Below are 21,561 nucleotides of genomic sequence, written 5' to 3'. Positions count from 1 at the left end.
TCGAATCCCGCTTGTAACACTGACTTTTTTATCTCAAACAAAACCTTAATTAACTGTACGAACAAAATTAAAAAAAAAAAAAAAAAAGCAAAGTGACTTATTTCATGAAAAACTTCCTACCCTATCTCGGCCAAAACAAATCTGTAAAATTAGAACAATATCAATAAAATATAACGATATAATTCAGAAAACATTTTACAACTATTTATGGTGACTGGTGACGCTGGCCAACGGTCTAGGGCTGAACGCAAAGCTTGTTCATATATTATTATACGTGTCACATACCACATTATGTGTATTGAATTTCAATAATTTCCAGTCATTTCGTTATAAAAAAATAAGCTGGAAATGCACGAAATAATTTAATGGAAAGTGCAAGTATGTCAGTTTGAAGGAATGCTCAGAACACCTATAACCAATTTGCCAAGATTTATTTGCAATATGTAATGTTACATATATATATTTTTTTTCAATTTAATTCTTAATATTAAGAAATTGTGAATACCACAAAATAATACTAAAACTCTTGAAAAATTCATTTGTTCAGACGAAATTCTGGTGAAAAATCATTATGTATTCTTGTGGCCTTCACAAGTCACATTGGCGAACAAAACCTAAAAAATTAGATTACAATTTTACGTAGGCGGGAAATAGCAGCCAACAGCTGAAAAAGGACTTTTCCGTATTTGTGCTTTCTGAAAAGAACCATTTTTTTACATAGGTACTACAATCCTGAGGACCTAATCGATTTACTACCTAATCAATAAGTACACAACTGCCATTAAGTTTGGCCAAAAGATTTCTTACAAATCGTACCAAAAGAGGCCAATTTTCCCAATATATATATAAATTCGAGGAATTAAAAGTTCTTTTTTGTGGCTAAGGTATAAAAATAAGACCTACTCATGAGAGGAAAATAATTGAACTGGGCTATTTAAATTTTTGAAGCTTGGCAACGTGACGTCATTAATTCAAATTTCAATAGAGATTTATGAAAATCCAACCGTACCAATAGTGCCAATGTTAAATTTCTTTAATTATGGTACAATTGTGCACCATCCTGTATATTGAGTAATGTCGAGGCTAAAACTTTAGAAAGGTAAAATATCGACGAGGAGGAGAAAAAAAGCAACAATTGATAACTGAGCTTACTAATTACAATTTTTGACGCTTGGATTAACGTGATATCTAAAGTTATACGATCGCCGGTTCGACTTTCATACTTGATTAATTTAATTTATGTGTTACACGATTCTTCTCTCAGTCGTAGAGTTTAGAAATTGGCCGTATTTATCGATTATTGAAAATATATTGGTAGTTTACGTCCGGTAAAACTAACGATTAGGAATGATTCTGAATAACAAACGTAGAACCAGGATTCAGGAACATTTGATTTCGGCAAGCCGCAAAGACTGAAAGCTGTGGAATACTAATGAGCTTAACTATCTCGAATTATGGTTTGACTGTGTTCGTTGCTTGATTTCTCAGCTAGAATGCGAGAAATTCGCAAATGACTTTCGTGTAAACTGGGCTCTTAGCGTTTTTGTTACTGTTTAATTTTTTTAAACTCTCTGACTCTGACTTTCAGAAAGATTACAACTCTAATTGTGTAATTAATGTTTAACTGTAAAGGACTTGATGATTTTACAAAAGGTTTTAATTTTTAGCGGGATTCAATTGTTTGTAATTAGTTTAACTTGGAACGTAAATTTCATTTTGACTCAATTACACTGATTATTTACGTAATCGTGTGCGTGATTTATACCTCCCTTTAATTTACCAGTATTTTGTAACCTTACGTAGAGAAAAATCCAAAAATTGGTATTAAAACCTTCCCAATATACTTTATTATTATAACTATATCTTGCGGTACTAGCCAGATCGTGTACACGGCCTCACCTCTATCGAGCTGCGTTCCTGGAACCCAGATCAGGGTACGCCGGTTTTCTCCTCGTCTATAAGGACTGGCGAGGGTGTGGCCTGCGTCATTTACAGCGGAGGCACTGCAGCGTGTACACGGCAGAGCTGTATGCGATTTGGCACGCTCTCGAATCACCCGAGACGATGAGGGCTCTGACTATCTCGTCTGTACGAATTCCCTGAGCTCGGGGATTCGGCTATTTATGACAGATTCTCGGTAAACCCCTTGTTCTCTTATTAGAGAGATATGCTGATTGGAGTGTCTCGGAAATACGATGGTGGTCGTCTGGGTACCCGGACACATTGGGCTGGAAGGCAACGAATGTGCAGATAAATCGGCGAAACCTAGGACGTCTTGGCCTCCAGACAGAACAACCACGGTCCGGCCCTGTGACGCTGTAAAGCAGTAAAGAACTCAATAAAAGGACGTTGACAGCGTTGATGGGTCGGATCGTCCGAGGTGCTCTTGCTCGTTAAGTCGGGCTGCTGAGAAATGGCCCGCCGAGGATCTGAACCGCAAGGAAGGGATCGTGCTCACCCGTTTGAGGATGGGCCATACTGGGCCATTTGGGGAAAATCCTGCGCAGGGGTCTCGCTTGTAGAGAAAGGTTGCTCAGCGAGTTACACTTGGTCGAGAAGTGCCGCTCCTTGGGCCCCTTACAAGGAGCGAGTAGGCATGGCACCCGGCATAAAGACAGCCCTTGGGCACGACAGTGCTTTGGTCGGTCCCGATTTTTTTAAGGGGACGGGGGTGTTTCCCCATCTCCAAATATTGTAAATATCATATATAATTTGTAGCTCTACAGTTGTTTGTGTATATAGTTGTTACTTTGTGTATATAGCCGTGTGTTTGTGTGAATGAGTAAGTGCAAGAGCCTATGACGGAATATCGAATACCCCATCGGCCCCAGAGTGCGTTGGGGGCTGATATGACTCTATTGTCAAGAGCCTCCAAAAATAGTATAATTTTGGAAATTTAAAAAAATTAACTTTATTATCGAGTGTGTAAAATTTTGGTTGACCGTTCCAGAATATTAAGAAGGATCAGTTGACTTCCACGCCGGTTGGATTAGAAAAGTGGTCAAAAATATCTCCGAAAATTTGACTCCTGGTAGATTTGATTGAAGAAATAGAATTTCCTTTTTTTTTAAAAGTTCAAAGGTGTAGTCACGACTTCTATGTAAAATTCATTATTTCATGAAAATAAACTGGCCTACTGGGACCTAATGAATATGGAATTATATTGGAAAATGAGGCTCAAATTTCAATTAAAATATATTCCACAGAATTCATGTTAAACTTAATTTTTAAATAGCTATTTCTTATAGCTTAAATAATTGGTCCAAATAATCTATAACGATTTCTTTGTCCAAAAAACGAATTGCGAGCGGTAGTAGAGCTCGACGATTCGAATTTAATGACGACCGCTTTTTCTTAATTGCTGCATTTAATGGAGTCGGAGATTATCTCGTGGAAATGGAAAGCAATTCTCAGTAAAGGATTCTCCTCAAATTCCACCGAAGGCATATTTGCGTGAACCCCACCCTCCGTAATGGTTTGTTAAAATGGAAAGGTATTTCGCTTTCCTCTTCGTCATTGCCGAACTGTATTGTTATATTTACGTTATCCCCTTTACATTCCGATTTTTGGCGGATAAAGAGTGTGCCACCTGCGGAGATCTACTTTCCGTATGTTAGCGTAAAAGTCGCATGAGCAGGCTTAACGGAACGCTATCTGTAATAACGTCCTACGATATTTATCTTAGAATAGCGTGCTTGTTAACGGGTAAAAACGAAAGTCATATTTTTGTTGGCGATGTTGTCCAATTTAAAAAAAATATATAAGCAGAAATATAATTAAATTGTTTATTTTATTATTTACATTTTACAATATTTTTATAAGTTTTCATGAATCCCTACTCTTAAGAATGTCGTGTTCCAACATTAAAATTAAGCAGGAATACAGTTAGAAATACAGCAACCTTATACACTTATCTTTCAATAAAGCCACCGCAATTGTGTAAACAGACCCTTTGGATGAACCTACCCAATACCATTTAAAAGCTGTATAGTTCATTAACCTATAATAATTTAGTTTTTCCTAAAATTGCTTAGCTCAACGAAAAGCTTTTTTCTTAAGAGTTTTTGACACTTTCATTTAAACTAAACTTACCCCGAATCGCCGGGTAATTAATGTTCTCTTTGTGAGTTAGAGCTTCTGAAGAGGCAATGAAAATGCCTAAAAGGGAACCAATATGGATTCCCAAGGTCTCGAGTCCCACTGTGGCCTAACACCTTTCCAAAGAGAATCTTAAAATAGATCCTTAATGAGTCCAAAACCTGGTAGAAAATCCCAGTCATGAGGCACACCAAGAGATTCATAGAAGGGCCATCCGCAAAACTTACAAAGGAATCACGGGAAGGCAACCGCAACCGAAACAGTGTTCTGGTCTCTTGACAGGGCACTACCACCTAAGAAGGCACATGTACCGGATAGGAGTACAGAATAAAGAAACGCTGGCCAGATACTCAGGAAGAGGAAGAGACCACAGAAGTATGCTTTTGTGAAGGTCTTCATAGGTGCAGATTCTTTTAACTAGGAGAGGAAAAGCCGTAAGCAAGATACTACATTAAGGAGCCACCGGCAAGGCCATGAAAGTTGATTTACAACCTGGCTGGCCAGTGAGTTTCTACGACTATATTTTTTGGCATTTGCCAAACTATCAGCTAGCCAAACTAGCAATCAGGAGAAAATCCATAAATCCGTAAAGGGTGCCTTTGTTTATCAACTTGCAAGGTACGTCTATGACCTTAATTACTACATACCCCCCAAAATCCGTTATACAAAAGCCTTTAAATAGCGTCAACGTTATTTGGTCAAATATAAAGGTGACCTTGAAAAAACGGAAACGTTATGCAAAATCTCTCTGCTATCAAAGATTATCCCGCTAGTGTGTACAAAATTGAGATTAAACTAAAATATAGAAAACATTTTAGAAACTTACAAATACTTGAAAATATGAAGAAAGATTGGTTGCTCAATTTTTCAGTCTTTGCGCTTATTTGTTACGTAATATTTCAAGTGGCACGTCACAGAAAAGTATGAAAACTGTACAAACGGCCCGTTTTCGCTTTGATCTTCAAACCTCTGTCCAATTTCCTCCTCGACGTGATAAAGAGAAACGTCCTAGACAAAATATCGTTTTTCCTCACCCCCGCCCGGGAGGAGTTCGGCAAAAGTTGCAAAACTAATTATTAAATGTTCAGCATCACTCTTTGATATTTTCTTCAGACGCAATTAGATTATTTGTAATAGACACTTGACAATTTCATTATTACTTGCGACCTCTGGAGTGGTTTCAATGGTATCTGTCCAAACGTATCCAAACCTGAGATCTAAATAGGAACCCACACAGGCCATCACTTCCAATTCCGCCTGAACATTGATTTCAATTCAAAGTATGACCTTAATGCATAATTTGCATTCTAATCACTTTCAGATCGTTACGGATAAATCCAATTGTTAGCCATGAGTAATAAATCTCTTGGTTATTACGTATTTTGAAAATGGCTCGGAAAGAGTTGAATCACGAAGCTAAGCAAATTTTCCCCTTAGGTGTCATTACTTCCATTAAGCACAATTAATGATTTAAGACGGTTTCTACCAGACCCGAGTCGAGCTCCTTAATCGCTAGGCGACCGTCCAAAAGTTGTTCATACATTTAAAATTATTTTTCGTCTAGAAAGTAATTTTAAAATTAAACAGTTGAAAAGTCAAAAGATAACGGATGAAGTCGAATGACATAATTTTAATTAAGTCGACCATTTTAAATTAATTACATGTATGAATGTAATCAAATTTCTATTAACAATTTGATAAAGTAGGACCAACCGCTTTGTATATGACAGATTTCCTCTTCTGATAAATCTATTGTTCGATAGTTAGATGTTAACTTTTTCGAGGTTCGTTGTACCTTTTTGGTGGAACTCCATCATCAAAGGTTGAATATCAATGAAGCCAACTGTTTCTAAATTATCTTTTCTTTTTGGCTTCTGTACATTTATTAGAGTCGAAATCCTCTTCTTTTGGGTAGTATTGTTGAATGAATTTCTCAACTGTATTATCACTTTATTACAGACACTTGACCACTCCCACGGGTGCAGCTTAATGGATAATTTCAATTAATTAAGGTTTTTAGTTGAGATAAAAAATTCAGTGTCACGAGCGGGATTCGAACCCACGATCTTTTTTTGCCATTTTTAGTGTCCGAGTGGATCAAGGTCACGATAGCTCAAGTGGAAGAGCAGCGGCGTATTAGCCGAAGATCGTGGGTTCGAATCCCGCTCGTGACACTGACTTTTTATCTCAACTAAAAACCTTAATTAATTGACAGATATTAATTGGTCAAGCAGACCACGAAATTAGTGAATTTAATGAATTAAAATGAAGTACACTTCACTAAAGCTCTCCGTCGCCATTTCAATTGTCGTCGAGAATCCAAACCGATTACACGACATTTGAAAAATGGCAAAAGGAGGGAAAACTCATAAGGTGGGGTTGTGATGAGGAGTTGATGTCCGAGTGGATCGAGGTCACGATAGCTCAGGTGGTAGAGCAGCGGCGTATCTAGCCGAAGGTCGTGGGTTCGAATCCCTCTCGTGCCTCTGACTCACGACTACCTCAACTAAAAACCTTAATTAATTGAAAGATATTAATTGATCAAGCGGACCACGAAGAACTTGTTCAGTTTTGTCCGAGTATGAATTTAAAGGATAATATAATAGCAATGTGGAACATGTAGTGATTCAAATGTTCTTAATCGAATGCCATTTTTTAATTTCACCTTTAAACCATTGTATTTGTGCAGGGTTATAGCAGTTGGAACTGAAGGTTTCATTGAAATTCAACACGAGAAGTTAGATATTAGATGTAATATTTAGGGTGTATAGTGTAAAGCGCTTTTAAGAGCTATTGTATCCCCCGTACTGTGCTTATAACATGCTTATAAATGTTCATCAAGAAACTTGGTTAGTAGGCCCAGTCTCAGTGATTGAATTTGTTCTACGGTTTTAGTGTACATCCCAAAACACTACTGGCAAGTGTGGCAACACAGTTAATAAGTTTGTTAGTTTTCACTGCTTCTTGGCTGAATCTGCACACGCCGTGTTCAGTCTGAAGTGTCCTGTTAAGAATCCTGATAGGATTCGTCGTTTTTTCCTCTTCCTTTGATGCATTCGGTTATTTCTTTCCTTCCAAAATCTGCTAGGAGGTTCTTGAAAGTTTATATCCAGTGAGTGAATTCCACTATTTCATCATTTTTAAGTTGTATTTTTGACTAAGATACTCACAGTGTGAATCCCTATGCCACAGAAAGGCTAAGGAATAATTAACGGTATGACCGCCTCTTTCCATGCAAGGGCGTCCGTTCTCTCGCTGCCCTACTCTCACCCGTCCCAGGGTCTCAGCAGAGAGTAACTTTGTTTTGCATATCTAATTTGTTTAGTTCAGTTTGGCAATTCAGCACCATCTTTTAACTAATGATGTTTGAATTTAGCGCTTTGATAGCTGATTCTGGCTTGAACTCTTGTTTTTGTACCCTTTGTTCTGATTGAACTAGGTACATCTCTCAATTGCATGGAATTCAGCCTGGAATATACTAGTGTATTTTCCCATGGATTCTGACTAGTTTAGTTAGGGCCCAGGTTCAAATACTCCTGCCTCCGTAACGTCTTGTGTTCTAGATCCAACTGATGGTACCATTCTTAACGGAAGGGTTTCTCTCTCTTTTTTATTTTTTTTTAAACTTAAGTTTGTTTAGAAATTTTGTTTGGACTCGAACATCTTGTTCATATCTCTCTTGGAGCCATGAGTATCGGTTGTTCTTTCATTAGGCTGTTGCTTTCCCTCCATTTTAGTTCTAGTCCTGTTGGAGGTTTCTCTTTGATGGTGCCAGTTAGTTACCTATCATCTTGATCTGCCAAGATTCAGACGCTTTTCTGGGAAATCACCCAAACACTGAAGATGGCGAAATGTTGAAACGCGTCTGATCCAACAAAAAACAGCGAGGATGGTTGGTAAACTGGCCAAGATGATAGGTAACTATTAATCAGTAGCTTTGTATTTGGTTCTCACACATGAATTTTAAAAAAATATATTTTTTATAAATCACAAAGTAAATGAAAATAAAATTTCAAGCAAATAAAATATATTTTATTGAAATTTACCATTTTGTGTGCAAATCTATCTCAACAAAGAACTAAATTTTACATATCAGATTTGTATAATATTGAAAAACCTTTTTTAATCTACGTTTCATTTGAAAAACATTTGTTCTCAAATTAAGTTATCCAAGTTACGAAAAACGAACCGGGACGTGACAGATGAATATGGATGTACAGCAAAGATTTCATAGGCAAATTACTTCAATTTGTCAACGCTTCTATTGAAAAATGAGGCCGGGCGTTGTCCTGGAACAGGATACCTTTACTCTGTTTTTCATTCAAATTTTGATGGATTTAGCCAATTTTTGAGAGTACGTCGTTTAATAAATAAAAACATGAACCACAGACCGTACAGTCGCATTTAATTTTCCGGGATTAAGATTCTTCTTTCTGCTTGTACCCAGATCGACTTTTGACGCTTCAACTGTTGACGCCATTTCAGCACCTGTGTGACGAAATTTTTAATTTTATATTATATAAATAAAAGGATATATAAATATATAATATAAATATAAAATATAATAATAAATATTAAAGATAAACTAAACAATAAGGGTCTGGAAAGTGTCAAGGTTTTTCGATACTTGTGTAATGGTTTGATGTAGATTTTTTCCACAGCTTAAAGTTCATCATCGATTGATGCTAAGTTCTTCGGCGGGGTGGATTTTCCTAAGTCGTATCTTCTGAAAAGTAAATGAAGTTAGTTCATGGCTACAGAAACAAGCTGAGGCAAAGACAAAAATCTAAAGAAAACTTTCCAATCAAAGAATATTTTGACTTCCTCCACCAAAAATGGCCAAGTTTGAGAGCAAAAATCGCGTGTTTTCATTGACACGTCTAAAACGTAACTAGAATAAAACCCAATTGTCTACATGAAAAGAAAACATTTTTATTACTACTTAAATTCACTAATTTCGTGGTCCGCTTGACCAATTAATATATCACAATTAATTAAGGTTTTTAGTTGAGATAAAAAAGTCAATGGCACGAGCGGGATTCGAACCCACGATCTTCGGCTAGATACGCCGCTGCTCTACCACTTGACTTCGATCCACTCGGACACCAACTTCCCTTCTCAACCCCACCTTTTGAGTTTTCCCTTCTTTTTGCCATTTTTCAAAGTTGAGATGGGAAGTTGGGGTCCGAGAGGATCGAGTCACGATAGCTGAAGTGGTACAGCAGCGGCGTATCTAGCCGAAGATCGTGGGTTCGAATCCCGCTCGTGTCATTGACTTTTTTATCTCAACTAAAAACCTTAATTAATTGTGATTTATTAATTATATTCAAATTCAAAAACATTTATTTAGAAATCGTGAGATGCGGTCTGGTGTGATGTTTGTAAATCCCAGGCCCTGAAGATGATCTCAATAAAGATCGAAACGTTGGCACGATAAAGAAAATGTTTTTCTGAAACCTACATCACACCAGACCGCATCTCACGATTTCCTGAATAATTATCGATTAACGGTCACAAATCACCACACATTTCAAAAATATTGGACACTCGTATTTTACTGTTTACGTCAAACTAGATGTATGTATTTTTATCGTTATATTAACACTCTTAATAATTACAACATACTCATTTTAATGTCAACCAAACATCAGAAATTCATGAGTTTTAATCAAAAATATTTAACTGTGATGGTTTGAAAGAAAATTCACCAAAACATCGGAAAATTATTTCGCGATAGATGAAAATTTCACTATTTATTATAATGAATGTTATTTATTAGCGTGAAAGGAAATGGTTGTTTAACCCCGCCCTGAGGAATACCGAGTACTCTGGGGTGAGTGTGTGACGCCTGGAGAGTAAAAGTAATTTATTAGCGACAATGGAGAGGGTTCAAACCCCGCCCCCAGGAATTTCAGTACTCTGGGGCAGTGAATGTGTCCAGACTTCTTTTTGTACCTGGAGGTGATGTATATGTATTGTGATTTTTGTCTATCCTGTAATTGACAAGCTGAGGTGCAAATGAGGCTACCATTTTCAGATATCGACGTAGATATATACGTATTAAAGCAGAGTCAGAAACCGGTTCGAGACGCTCAAATCGCTGCAGTTTAAAAGAAAATACGCTTGAAAGACCAAAAAAGAAAAAAATCGACGAACTGAGCTGTCTGTCGGCCCATAAACCTTCCACCTTCTGTTTTATACATAAAATTTCACTAATAATTTATTACTGGTTTAGCTCTTAATGCGTTAGTTAAATTTACTCTATCACTAAATGATTTTCCGGTGTTTTGGTGAATTTTCTGTGTAACCATCGATTAAATCATTTTGATTAAAATTCGTCAATTTTTGACCTCATTTAATTTACTTTATATTAAAATAAGTATGTTGTAATTAATATAACAAAAAAATATATTTAGTTCGGAATAAACAACAAAATACGAGTGTCCGGTTTTTGTCTTTGAGTATATAAAATTAACAAGTGATTATTTTTTGAATAAATATTTGCTACGAATCTACAGGAAATGTAATCCCCTTTAATTAGTTGTAATCCTCTGTTACAATAACGAATGCGGATATTTCATTTGGGACAACCCCAAAAATATACATTCATCTCTTAATCCTGTTACATATCGTGTTTAAATATCCCATTATAAATAGGTTACTAATAATATTTTATCTAGGCTATATCGATTTTATGGGAGTGGAGTCATTGTTTTATTATGTGAAGAAGAAAAGGGACTTAGCTATTGTTTCAAATTGTATTGTACTGTGCTGTAAATGTACTTAAGCCCTAGGATCTTGACCGAAGGTATTTCTTACAGGCTTTGGAGGATTTTCCATCACTGCAAGGGTGTGGTGAGAGGATACTTTCCGACTGTATTTATAAAAACGAAGCCTCCAGTAGATCGGCTCCTCCTTTTATGTAAAGTATATATATACATGAGCACAATCCCTTCCGCCTTATAAATTGTATATACTATATATATTACATATATTAGCTTGTGGCGGTTAGATTGGTAAATCGGGAAAAGTTAGAGGTCATGAGTTACTAAGAGTGTATAGCTGTTTGATCATTACGGGTGTCTGTTCGCTTTCAGAAGCATTCGGCTCGATAAGACATCTCCAGTAGGCGTCTGTGCGCCTGAGCTGTATTCATTTTTTATATAATTCATTGAAAAATAAAATTACTTATAGACAGTTCGGAATGAATCGTAATAGAAAAGAGTCACAATCATCATCATCAATCAGAGTCATCAAGTTCGTCAGAATTGATTTTTTTACCGAATCCGTCATGGGCGATAAAAAATAATGCCGGGTCTTCACATTTTCTTATTAACTGCTTCAAATCCACAAAGATATCCCAAGATATTCCCTCCAAAGCTCGCTCACGTCATAAAAAATCAAGATGTAGATGTAGATGTAATTTTCGGGGTATAGTATATTGAGTCCTTTAAGAGCTATTGTATCCCGCGTACTCTGCCTAAAGCACATCAGTGAGAGGCCAGTGTTGAAGTTCTTCTATGGTCACATTATACATCCGAAAACACTTCCTCCTGCGGGCAAGTGTAGCTCCGCAGTTTGTTAGTAGATGTGTTGGTGTGTCTTCTGCCTCTTTGCAGAATCTGCATGTGCCGTCTCGGATTATTCCATTCTTCTTTAAGTGTCCATTTAACTTGCAGTGTCCTGTTAGGAATCCTATTAGGATTAGTACAAATTTCGATTGCGTGAATCTCAGCTTGGAAGATACTGGTGTATTTTCCCATAGGTTCTGAGTATTTGGTTCCGAGTCTGCCCCTGTACCTTCTTGTGTTCTAGATACATCTGTGTACCAAAGAATGGTGCATAAAAAAAATATGACGAACTAAACGAAAAGCCCACTCGTCTTCATTTTTGCAACCAACAAGTGTCGCATTCAAACTTCGAACATATCACTAGTGACTTGTCGACTAACTCTCATAACGCTAACTCTAAATACGGTATGGTCTTGATGAAAAAGCAAATTCAGTGGTTAGTGCCAAAGCTATCGACCTGTTTAAAGTCATCTTCACGGCAAAATTAAATGAGTCTACGGGTTGACATGATCAAGTTTTTCATAGACGATTTCAAATTTCTGTATGAAGACTGACTCCATTCCAAGGATGGTGGACTAACGGTCTATGGCAATGTCGGGACTTAATTATGTCAGTCTGAGGACCTATTTAAGATTGTTTGACCTTTAAATAGGTCGAAAACTTCGCAGTAACAACAGTAACAAAAATTGATCCAGGGTAAACGTGAGTAGAAATGTGGTCGATACATCTAACACTTAAAACTAACTGACTCGTGACAACTATCCAGCGTCACACCAAGCAACTACTGACTGCCCATTGCCCAGTGACTACCCTTTTTGTAGTACCGGCTATTTACAAACTTCTGCACAGAGCGTGGAGCTTTCTTCCTCCTGGAGCTACTACCCTCTGGCTCAGGAGCTCCAAAGAAGACACGAACCCTTTCGACTTTTACATATCCTCATTCTAACAGTTCAATACAGTTAATACAAAAATCTTTACGTAATTAATTATTAATTAGCTACACAACAAATTAGCTATAAAAAAAATCTTCTCACGACGTTTTCAAATGACCAAATAATTATAGAACCCTGTGTGGATTTAACGAAAGTTCTGAGTATAAAACAAAGTTACTATTACAATAGAAAGTAATACAATTAAATCTGGTTTTCCTGATTAACAAATATATTAAAACAAGTTATTTTTTCTGATAAGTTTTTCTTCATTTCTCAAGATATATATNTTTATTTATTTATTTATTTTTTTTTTTTAATAAAATGGGCGGTTCGCGTTTTTATTAATGTGGACGAAGTTCCTCCCCAATTTCATGCTTTTCCAGTAAACTACATAAAAGGGAGAACAAACCATCCGGCACACCGTGTTAAAGATGTCCTAAACTGAATGCCTCCAAAAACAGAAAGGACAATTCGGAAAATGTGAATCCCTTGCCGATTTTCTTAACGGTTTTCACGGAATGGATGGAGCCGTCAGGTTGTATAATCGAAGGTATGACCATAGCCAAATACCATCCAAAGTAATTAGTTTTGAACCATATCCTTTTGTTTTAAAGTAGCTACTGTTTATTGTATCCCTTTTTAGTTAAATTTTAGCCTAATGTTTGGATACATTGAGGTTTTAGCTCACCGCACATCAAGCTCTGTGATACCTTCAATTTAGTATTTAATAAATGTTTATAACTTTGGTTTTAGATTATTTGTTGTTGAGATGTTGATGTTGTACTCCACTCGTGCTCGAGCCTCGGAAAATCTTTTAGTTTGCATCTCTTTTGAACAAATGTTTTTGTTAAATCTACAAAATCCTTGATTTAATTGAACTGAAAGGACTTTTTCGGCACCTAGACAAAATTTGTTTTGCACCTAGCACAAAACACATTATCTTTCTTTTTATCAGAGGCAGCTGAGGCTAAAAAAAGGTAAAATAAAGCCCAGGCCATTCGTCTGTATTAAGCCAATGATTTATAAGTTATCAAATGAAGAAAAAAAGCTATCTCTCACTCGCACGCAAAACGTACATCTCCATATAAAATGCAATTTCAAAAGAAAAAAAATGCCTAGGGTCTGGTAGTAATAAAAATTGAAGTATGTTTTTATCTAACACAAGTGTATAAATAAAAATAGTGTAAAATGCAATATAGAAAAATAACGATTGTGAAGTGTTAATTCGTAAGAAAAAGAAATTTATATTGCCCACCATCAGGTGAAGTTTGCTTTTGTATCCTCACGCACATAGGAGCACGCACGTACTCAACATTTATTTTATATTTGAAGTTCGAACTTGCCCTTCAGGGGGTCGACAATCTTGGGATTGTGATTTACAGTTGGGTAAATTATGTTTGCCACCCTTCCCAATCAAATTGAACTCCTTCCACGAATCGGAAATTACAGTTGAACCCGTTCGTACACGTTTGCAGACGTCGTGAAGTTAAAAGCCCGGCGAACAAATGGACACTGAAGATGCAAGGACACTTAGCACGGGGAGAAGTGTGACTTGGCGGTTTTGACCTCCTCTGCTCCCTCGACTTGCTAACAAAATATATTTATATAAATGTGCATCCGAAAACATTTCCTCGTTTGTTTTCAATGATTATTTGAAGATCGTGAGATGGTCTGGTGTGACGTAGGTTTTAGAAAAACATTTTCTTTATCGTGCCAACGTTTCGATCTTTAATGAAACCATCTTCAGGACTCAGTGTTTGATTTCACTGTTCGTATATCGTTCAAAATAAATACAAAATAAAATATATTTTTGTATTATAACAAGATATGCACTTGATTTTATGGCGTTTATTTTTGATAAAATTTAATCTGAGATGTTTTATAGCGATCAAAGATGTTCTATAGTTCAAGAAGAAAAACTGACCATTGTTAACTAACTCTTTTTTTTAAATATGTACTCTTATAAGTAAACTTCATTAAATAATTAATGTATTGATTTTGCCATAACATCTAGCTCCTTACTAATTACTAATGTAAGCATAAATCTGCATACGCATATACACACTCGTGTACAGTGTTGAGCCTATCACTACTCACAGTCCACCGGTAATTCAAGCTTTTGTATTACAATAAATTACCTGCAGGTCTAGAAATCACCCATCCCGGGTGTTGGTAGTCCAGGGGCTATCATCAACAGCTAGGTAATTTCAGCCCCCAATCAATTAAATTCATTCACACTCAACCTTAAACACATTCTTTCCTATTTTCATTACTCCTATTACATAACTAACCTAATTAAGGGCCAATGGGTTACTCAATATTCTGCCATCGATCCTCTCACATTACACATTCACACTAATAAATACTTTCATTCTCGACACAAGCTAAGGGCACAAAACTATTATTTTTGCATACAACAAAACAACCCTGTTAACTCCAAGAATCGGAATAAGGAACCCAACATCTGCTCTTATGTTGGACATGCTCCAGTACAATTCTCATATCTGGTCGTATTCCTACACGCTCTCTCTATGGAGACAAGGAATTGAACCCTTTAATTAGGTGGGACAAATTAACCAACCTTTCTCTGCATGCTAGAAACATATGATGGCTCTGGACCAAAATTGTCGTGTGTCGATCTGGCATGGCCTATTCTTAATGGGATGAGGTTATATATATATATATATATATATATATATAATCCTTCTTCTAAAAGTTGTTTTAAACAGATCCTTGACCTGACCTAGCTCATATATTTGTGCTCAGGCAATACAATTTAAATTGTTTATACAACATTGGATGGCTGCAAACAAGTTCATACCAATTTTGTCTCTTTCCTACAATAGTATATCACAATATCATTGGTTTCTGTACTAGGTAAACAAAATAAATCGTTAAGGAGCAAGAAAAATTATTTTATCCAAGACACAACTCCCACGAATTTCTTACAAATTATAAATTTTCAATAGACAATTTTATTTCCACACTTGAGCCTGGCAAAGATATCAATCCAATTTTTTTAAGTCTCATTCTAACTGAAAAAGCCATACACAAACCAACAAAAATCACAATATTGTACTTTGTTTTCGACTTAGGTAGAAAAATAATTATTTATGACAGGCTAAAAAAAAACTTTCTATGAATATGCCGTCTTAAATTGGGCTTGTATAACTAGAACCAGTAAGCTTTCTTGTTTGGAACAATTTAAAAACTTACCCAAAAAGCAGATTAAGTAAAAACACCATTTTCTGAAAGACAAGACTGTACAATTACCAGTGTCTTTTTAGTTCTTTATTTGCATAATATCATATAATTATTTATTTAAAAAACAAATGTTTTAGTTATTATTCCGTGTATGCACAAAAATGTGAGTGAACCTTTTTTTTAAATTAATTAATATGTACATAAACAACCAATAATTAAAAACTACAAGGGATTTGATTTTTTGAGCATGATTTATAGAATGAAATTTTATGCACAATAGTCGAAGGTTTTTAATAGAAATCATACAGGTGGGGGTGAGTATGTAAGGTTTTTATTCTGTCTAAACTTGTTCAAAAAAATCTGTTACATATAACTTGTTAACCCATTTCTTGAAATGTGTAGTCACCTTGTATAAACGCCTGTTATTTTTACCATTTCAGTCATTGCCTGAGTACAAGACGTCTGCTTTGAAAAAGTCACGGTTGATTCTGTCCCACTACGGAGTATTTAAGACGTGTTGGGACTGGCTTATACTCATTGCCACCTTCTACATCGCCATAGCAGTGCCGTACAATGCGAGTTTTGTGAGCCTTGAACGACCTTCTATGGTCAGCGATGTAGTTGTTGAGTCGTTATTTATTGTAGGTGAGTGGGTATTTCTACTCAGTACAATTCTGCATAGTTATATTACATTTAAAAAAATTGTATTTACAATGGTACAAACTTTAATATTAACTAAATATTTGTTTTATAAAACACTTAGAAATCAATGATAAAACTAAATATTCACAAGCCTTAAACAAAAAGGGCTATTAATTTGTATGTTATCAAAGAATTAATTTAAGGTTTTTTTCTTTAAGAATGTGGTTAAATTCATTTTTGTTGATTAAATATCCTTAACCAATTACATCAATGTAAAATTCTTATTTGATGCAAATTTTAGTGTCCTTCTTCTTCTTGCTCTTCGTTTTCTCTCTTTCTTTTTAAACTTACGCTTTCATCGGATGTGTCTTGAGGTTCAATCTTTACTTCTATTTGCTGAGGTTGCAACTGTTGCTGTACTTGCTGGTGTTGGCCCCCTTGTTGAATTTTCGCTTTTGCATGTATCATTTGTTGTGCTTGACCACTAACCATCATCGGACCTTCAACAGCATTGTTATTAATAAATTAAAATCGGGCCATTTATTTACGCTTAACTTACTCGTGGTAATTTTCATGACGGGTTTGGCCAGAGAAGTCAAAGACTGAGTCCGGGCGACACTGGCGACATTCGGAGGTCTTTTCACCATCGAGACAGCACCAGCATTTTTAGTCACTTTCAACGACGAACTTAAACCACTGTTGCCGCTTAATGTAAACTTGGTCTGGTAAAAGAAAAAACTATAACATTAAAATTATATAAACTTTGTATAAACACACAGCATTCATACCTTATTGAGTTCGGACGATCTTTTACTATATTTAAGTTTATAGTTACAAGATGAAAAACAGTAGCGATCTGGAGGTAAACGCAAACCACAATGTGACTTAACAAGTGGTAAAGAGGAACTATTTTTTGTCCTTGCCACTTCCAGAAGAAGCTGAAAATTAAACAATAACAACAAACTTACATTTTCTTTTGAATTAAAGAAAACACATTTTCCCACTTATTAATTGTAAATTTAAACTTAATGAACAAATATGACCAGTTAAAACATAAAAAATATGTTTGTGAGACTTCAAAGTTATTAAAACAGACCTGACCTAATGTGCCAATAAATAAAAAATAACTGTCTAGATTTGACCAATTCTTCTAATTGACCCAATTTAATTTAAATTGAGTACAAATTATTAACGATCATCATCACAAGCATGATAATGAGTCCCCAAGAACCAAGCACAGTTTTAATTAAATCCATATGCATCGACAGTTTACAATTTTTTCAATATTGGCATTAGCACTAGTCATTCTAACTTACATCTCTGGGTGGCGGAGTTGTAAATACTTTTTCTAACTGCATCATCACGGCTAGTTTAACATCATCATTGTCTATTGCCTTTTTTTTAGCATGATTTGCGAACGCTCGAGCATCGTCCAATACGCAAGAAACGTAACCTAGAAGGGAAAAACTGAAATAATTAATTAGTTTCCTATAAATATGTCTATTTTGAAAATAAAAATTTCAAATAGAAAAATTAAATAGTTTTAATTTAAAGTTAGTCTAATTGTAGTCGAGTAAACTGTAATAACCCATCATCAGGCAAACAATGATGAAGCAATGTCTTACTTCCACTTCCTCCTTCGTCCATCTACTGCACATCAACGCTTGGATACCTTCAAACTCATGAACTTTAAACCTCATCAGACTAAGTATCCGGATCACTGCAAAACCAGTTTATAGAACTATCCTTTGCAACTATTGGTTGATATTCTCCATCAAAATCATTTATTGAATGTTACGACAGATTGCTGGTTTAATTTGGATAACATCTAAACTTAGAATAATAATTATTTCAAGACGATAACTTTTTTCACCAGTACATTTGAAAAGTCTAACATTTTTTTTTTTTTTTTGCTTTATCAGGGATATTCAGCCAAATCTATTCAGGCACCAGTGACTAACTAAGTAACTAACTGTTTAATTAAATAAATTGGTAAATAAAAAATTGGGTAAATTCTAAAGTATTGGAACGAAGTATCATAGACTTCTGTCACTCTCTGCCAGCAGAACGCTTAAGCTTAGCGACCTTTTCACCTTCACCAGGGCCTACATTTCTTTCAAAAATTGTTCTCGCTGGGCTTCATATTCAGTTCACTGAAATAGTATATGATCATGGCTCTCTTCTAAATCACATGTTGCGCAGTATGGCTATGTTCTACAGTAAATCCTGCATAAATATGAACCACAGATGCCATGGCCAGTTCGGAGTCATGCAATTTTGAGAAGACTTTTCCTCTATTTCTTGAAACCACCTTTTGTAATGTTGGGAATAATGAACGATACAACTTCCCAACTGTGCCTGTGTACCAATTTTGCCACTTTCTGCGCACATCTCTTTTGATATTGTTAGTACCATCTCCAACAGTTAGCTGCAAATAAGTGGGAGAATTAACGGTTGTCTCCTTGGCTAACTGGTCGATTCTTTCATTATGTTTTATGCCTGCATGCCCTTTTACCTAGCATATTATAATGTTTTTGCATTGATTCCTTAACTTGCAGGTTTACCTGATTATTCCGATTAAAATATATTTATACTTGTTATCAAATTTGAAAGTAATTGGTACACTGTACTGAGGCAGCCCGTCATAATGCCAATTTTTTATTCGTGGTCATCATTCCAAGTTGGATGGAGTACAATTTTTGTTAAGGGGGTGGGGGGATTTGCTCATCGTAGCAGCTAAGCGATCCTCCAATTTTATATAATTCACAGAGTAAAACAGAAATAACGAGAAAAAATTAAACATTTAATTCTGCCTTTTACAATCAACCAAATTATCATGAACGTTAACAAAATGTTGACTGCAAGGCTAAAGTTCTAAATGTTTTTTAATATTATCAAAATATCAATATTTATACTCACGTATTGCGAATTCCATCAATTGGTTCACCACTCTCGGTTCGAAATTGGTGATACCCAGTTCCTTCATCATTGAAATGATGACGAGGCCGTCTTTCGGGTACTGCTTGTTCTGGGCCGCCATTACATAAGGAATTGATGATAGATTTAAACGAAAGCCACGGCCCAAAACTACCGACGATCGACGAATAATCGCTGGTGCCGACAGCAGTCCGACAAGAATGCAACGCGACGAACGCTGCCTAACCCCTAACCTTACACTTTACAGATTACACTTTACAGCGACAGCCGACGAGCCGTAGTTCCCTTATCTCACTCATGCGCCCGCGCCAATCGATTGCGGCTCGATCTTTCGATTTTCCACAACTGAAAAGCAAAGGACTTTTGTCCTTTTACTTTTTTTTTTTAAATAATAAAGCAAATTTTGCTTAAAATATCTCCAACATGCTAACTTTTGAGATATTTTAAAAATTAAAATCATAATTTAAACTTCTAAAGAAAATCCTTTTACAAAATGCAAGGGACAAATGCTCTTTTCCTCCTAAAATCTTTTATATATAGTTTACATTTACTAAGCCTGTTTTTAATAGAAAATAATTTTTTAAATTAGTATTATAATTAACTAACATTTACTTTACTAAGGTTAATCTCTTCATAAAAATAACATCTTGTTAAAATTGTACCCCTCTGTTGAAAACCTAATCAAGTTATAGGTCCAATAATTTGACATTTATTTATTTTTCATATTTATAAACTCTAATAATATTAAAGAAAAAGTTTATTTTTTAAAAATTGTAATAAAATCAATCAATTACTTAATTTTTCTAAATCTTTTACAATTGACATTTATATTTTGTTTGCTTGCAACTTGCAACTTGCAGGCAACACAACATGAATTTATATTTATGCATATTTTTACTTATTTATTTTGAAATGAAAAACAATTTTTCTTTATAGTTATATTTTATGTCTCATGAAAACAATATCTGCCAATAGAAATGGCCTTGTTCTCCGGGAAACTGATATATCTCCATATTTCTCTCTCACTCTCTCTTACTCTCTCTCTTTCTCTTTCTCACTCTCTCTTTCTCACTCTCTCTCTCTCTCAAAAAAAAAAAAAAATTAAATTTTAAACTTTTTTAAATTTTTATTTGCTAAAAAAAAAAATGCTTGTCTAAACATTTGTTAACTGTTTGTTGGCTTAACATTTTACCATTTAACTTAATCAAAATGGTCCATTAATAATGACAATGTATTAAAAATAATCATTATACAAATTTTTTTTATGTGCTGAAACTTAATGCTTGTCTATACAACTTTAACTTTTTACTATTCAACATTGTCAAAATAACACATTAATAAAAATAATCTATTTAAACATTTTTATATCTTTTGCTGAAATTTAATGCTTGTCTATACAACTTTAACTTTTTACTATTCAGCATTGTCAAAATGACACATTAATAAAAATAATCTATTTAAACATTTTTATATCTTTTGCTGAAATTTAATGCTTGTCTATACAACTTTAACTTTTTACTATACAACTTCTTCAAAATGATACATTAATAATGACAATGTAATAAAAATTATACATTTAAACTTTTTTATTTTTTATTTGCTGAAATTTAATGCTTGTCGATAACCTTTTACTGTCCCACATCACACTTTTCAGTTTTAAAACAAAGAATGATCTTTTAAGAAAAATCTAAGGAAAATTTCAAAAATATTTTTACTGGGAAAAAAAAAGCTTGGATTGTTGGAGTTTTTGACCCTGAACCAATTAAAAATGTTTTACATTTTATTTTTTATTTTTAACATAATAAAACAATTCTATATAAATATTCAATTATTTATTATCTGCCAAGCTTTTGACCTGTTTTAAAATCGTCATCATCAGGGCAAAAAAATCTTAAATATGTATTGGATGGACAAATTGGCATAATTAAGTTTTTAATATAGTTTCAAATTTCTTTGAATACGACTCGGTACCAACATTGCCAAGGACTGTGTGTAATCATCCATAAATTTTTATTACATTCGAACCTTTTATGATAGGGTTCTATATGTAAGGTTGAGCTTTTATTAAAAGACATTGTAAATATATCCAACATATTTTTTCTGAAAAACAAAGAATTAAAGTTCCTTTGACCTGAACCTTTTGACTTTATTTTAGTAATAAAGCAAGGTGATAATAT

At 34.8% G+C, this 21,561-nt stretch overlaps 2 protein-coding genes across 5 annotated transcripts in view; one reads left to right on the top strand and one right to left on the bottom strand.

The window, feature by feature from the left end:
* LOC106661297 (potassium voltage-gated channel subfamily H member 8) overlaps positions 1–21,561 on the top strand; it is an 80,568-nt gene that overhangs the window by 53,604 nt on the left and 5,403 nt on the right. For all 3 annotated transcript variants that reach the window (XM_024228890.1, XM_014384587.2, XM_024228891.1), the window contains one exon: positions 16,246–16,450. In XM_024228890.1, coding sequence (XP_024084658.1) covers positions 16,246–16,450 — 205 coding nt within the window. The remainder of the gene's footprint in view (positions 1–16,245; positions 16,451–21,561) is intronic.
* Positions 16,630–19,697, bottom strand: LOC106661524 (transcription initiation factor TFIID subunit 9). 2 transcript variants are annotated; one of them, XM_024228892.1, is made up of 5 exons: positions 18,073–18,109; positions 17,764–17,900; positions 17,236–17,385; positions 17,007–17,169; positions 16,630–16,947 (listed from the first exon to the last, which is right to left on the bottom strand). In XM_024228892.1, the coding sequence occupies exons 1-5, from the start codon at positions 18,092–18,094 to the stop codon at positions 16,745–16,747; spliced, it is 675 nt and encodes a 224-aa protein (XP_024084660.1). In that variant the 5' UTR covers positions 18,095–18,109; the 3' UTR covers positions 16,630–16,744. The 2 variants fall into 2 exon arrangements, with proteins under 2 accessions (XP_024084660.1, XP_014240474.1); XM_014384988.2 differs by lacking the exon at positions 18,073–18,109 and adding an exon at positions 19,367–19,697 and having other exon boundaries at positions 16,634–16,947.

The sequence above is a fragment of the Cimex lectularius genome, unplaced genomic scaffold, assembly GCF_000648675.2.
Source record: "Cimex lectularius strain Harlan isolate CLEC.00 unplaced genomic scaffold, Clec_2.1 scaffold217, whole genome shotgun sequence".
Classification (NCBI taxonomy): domain Eukaryota; kingdom Metazoa; phylum Arthropoda; class Insecta; order Hemiptera; family Cimicidae; genus Cimex; species Cimex lectularius.
Note: the sequence above shows the minus strand (reverse complement) of the source record. Positions and strands in the feature narration are given on the sequence as shown.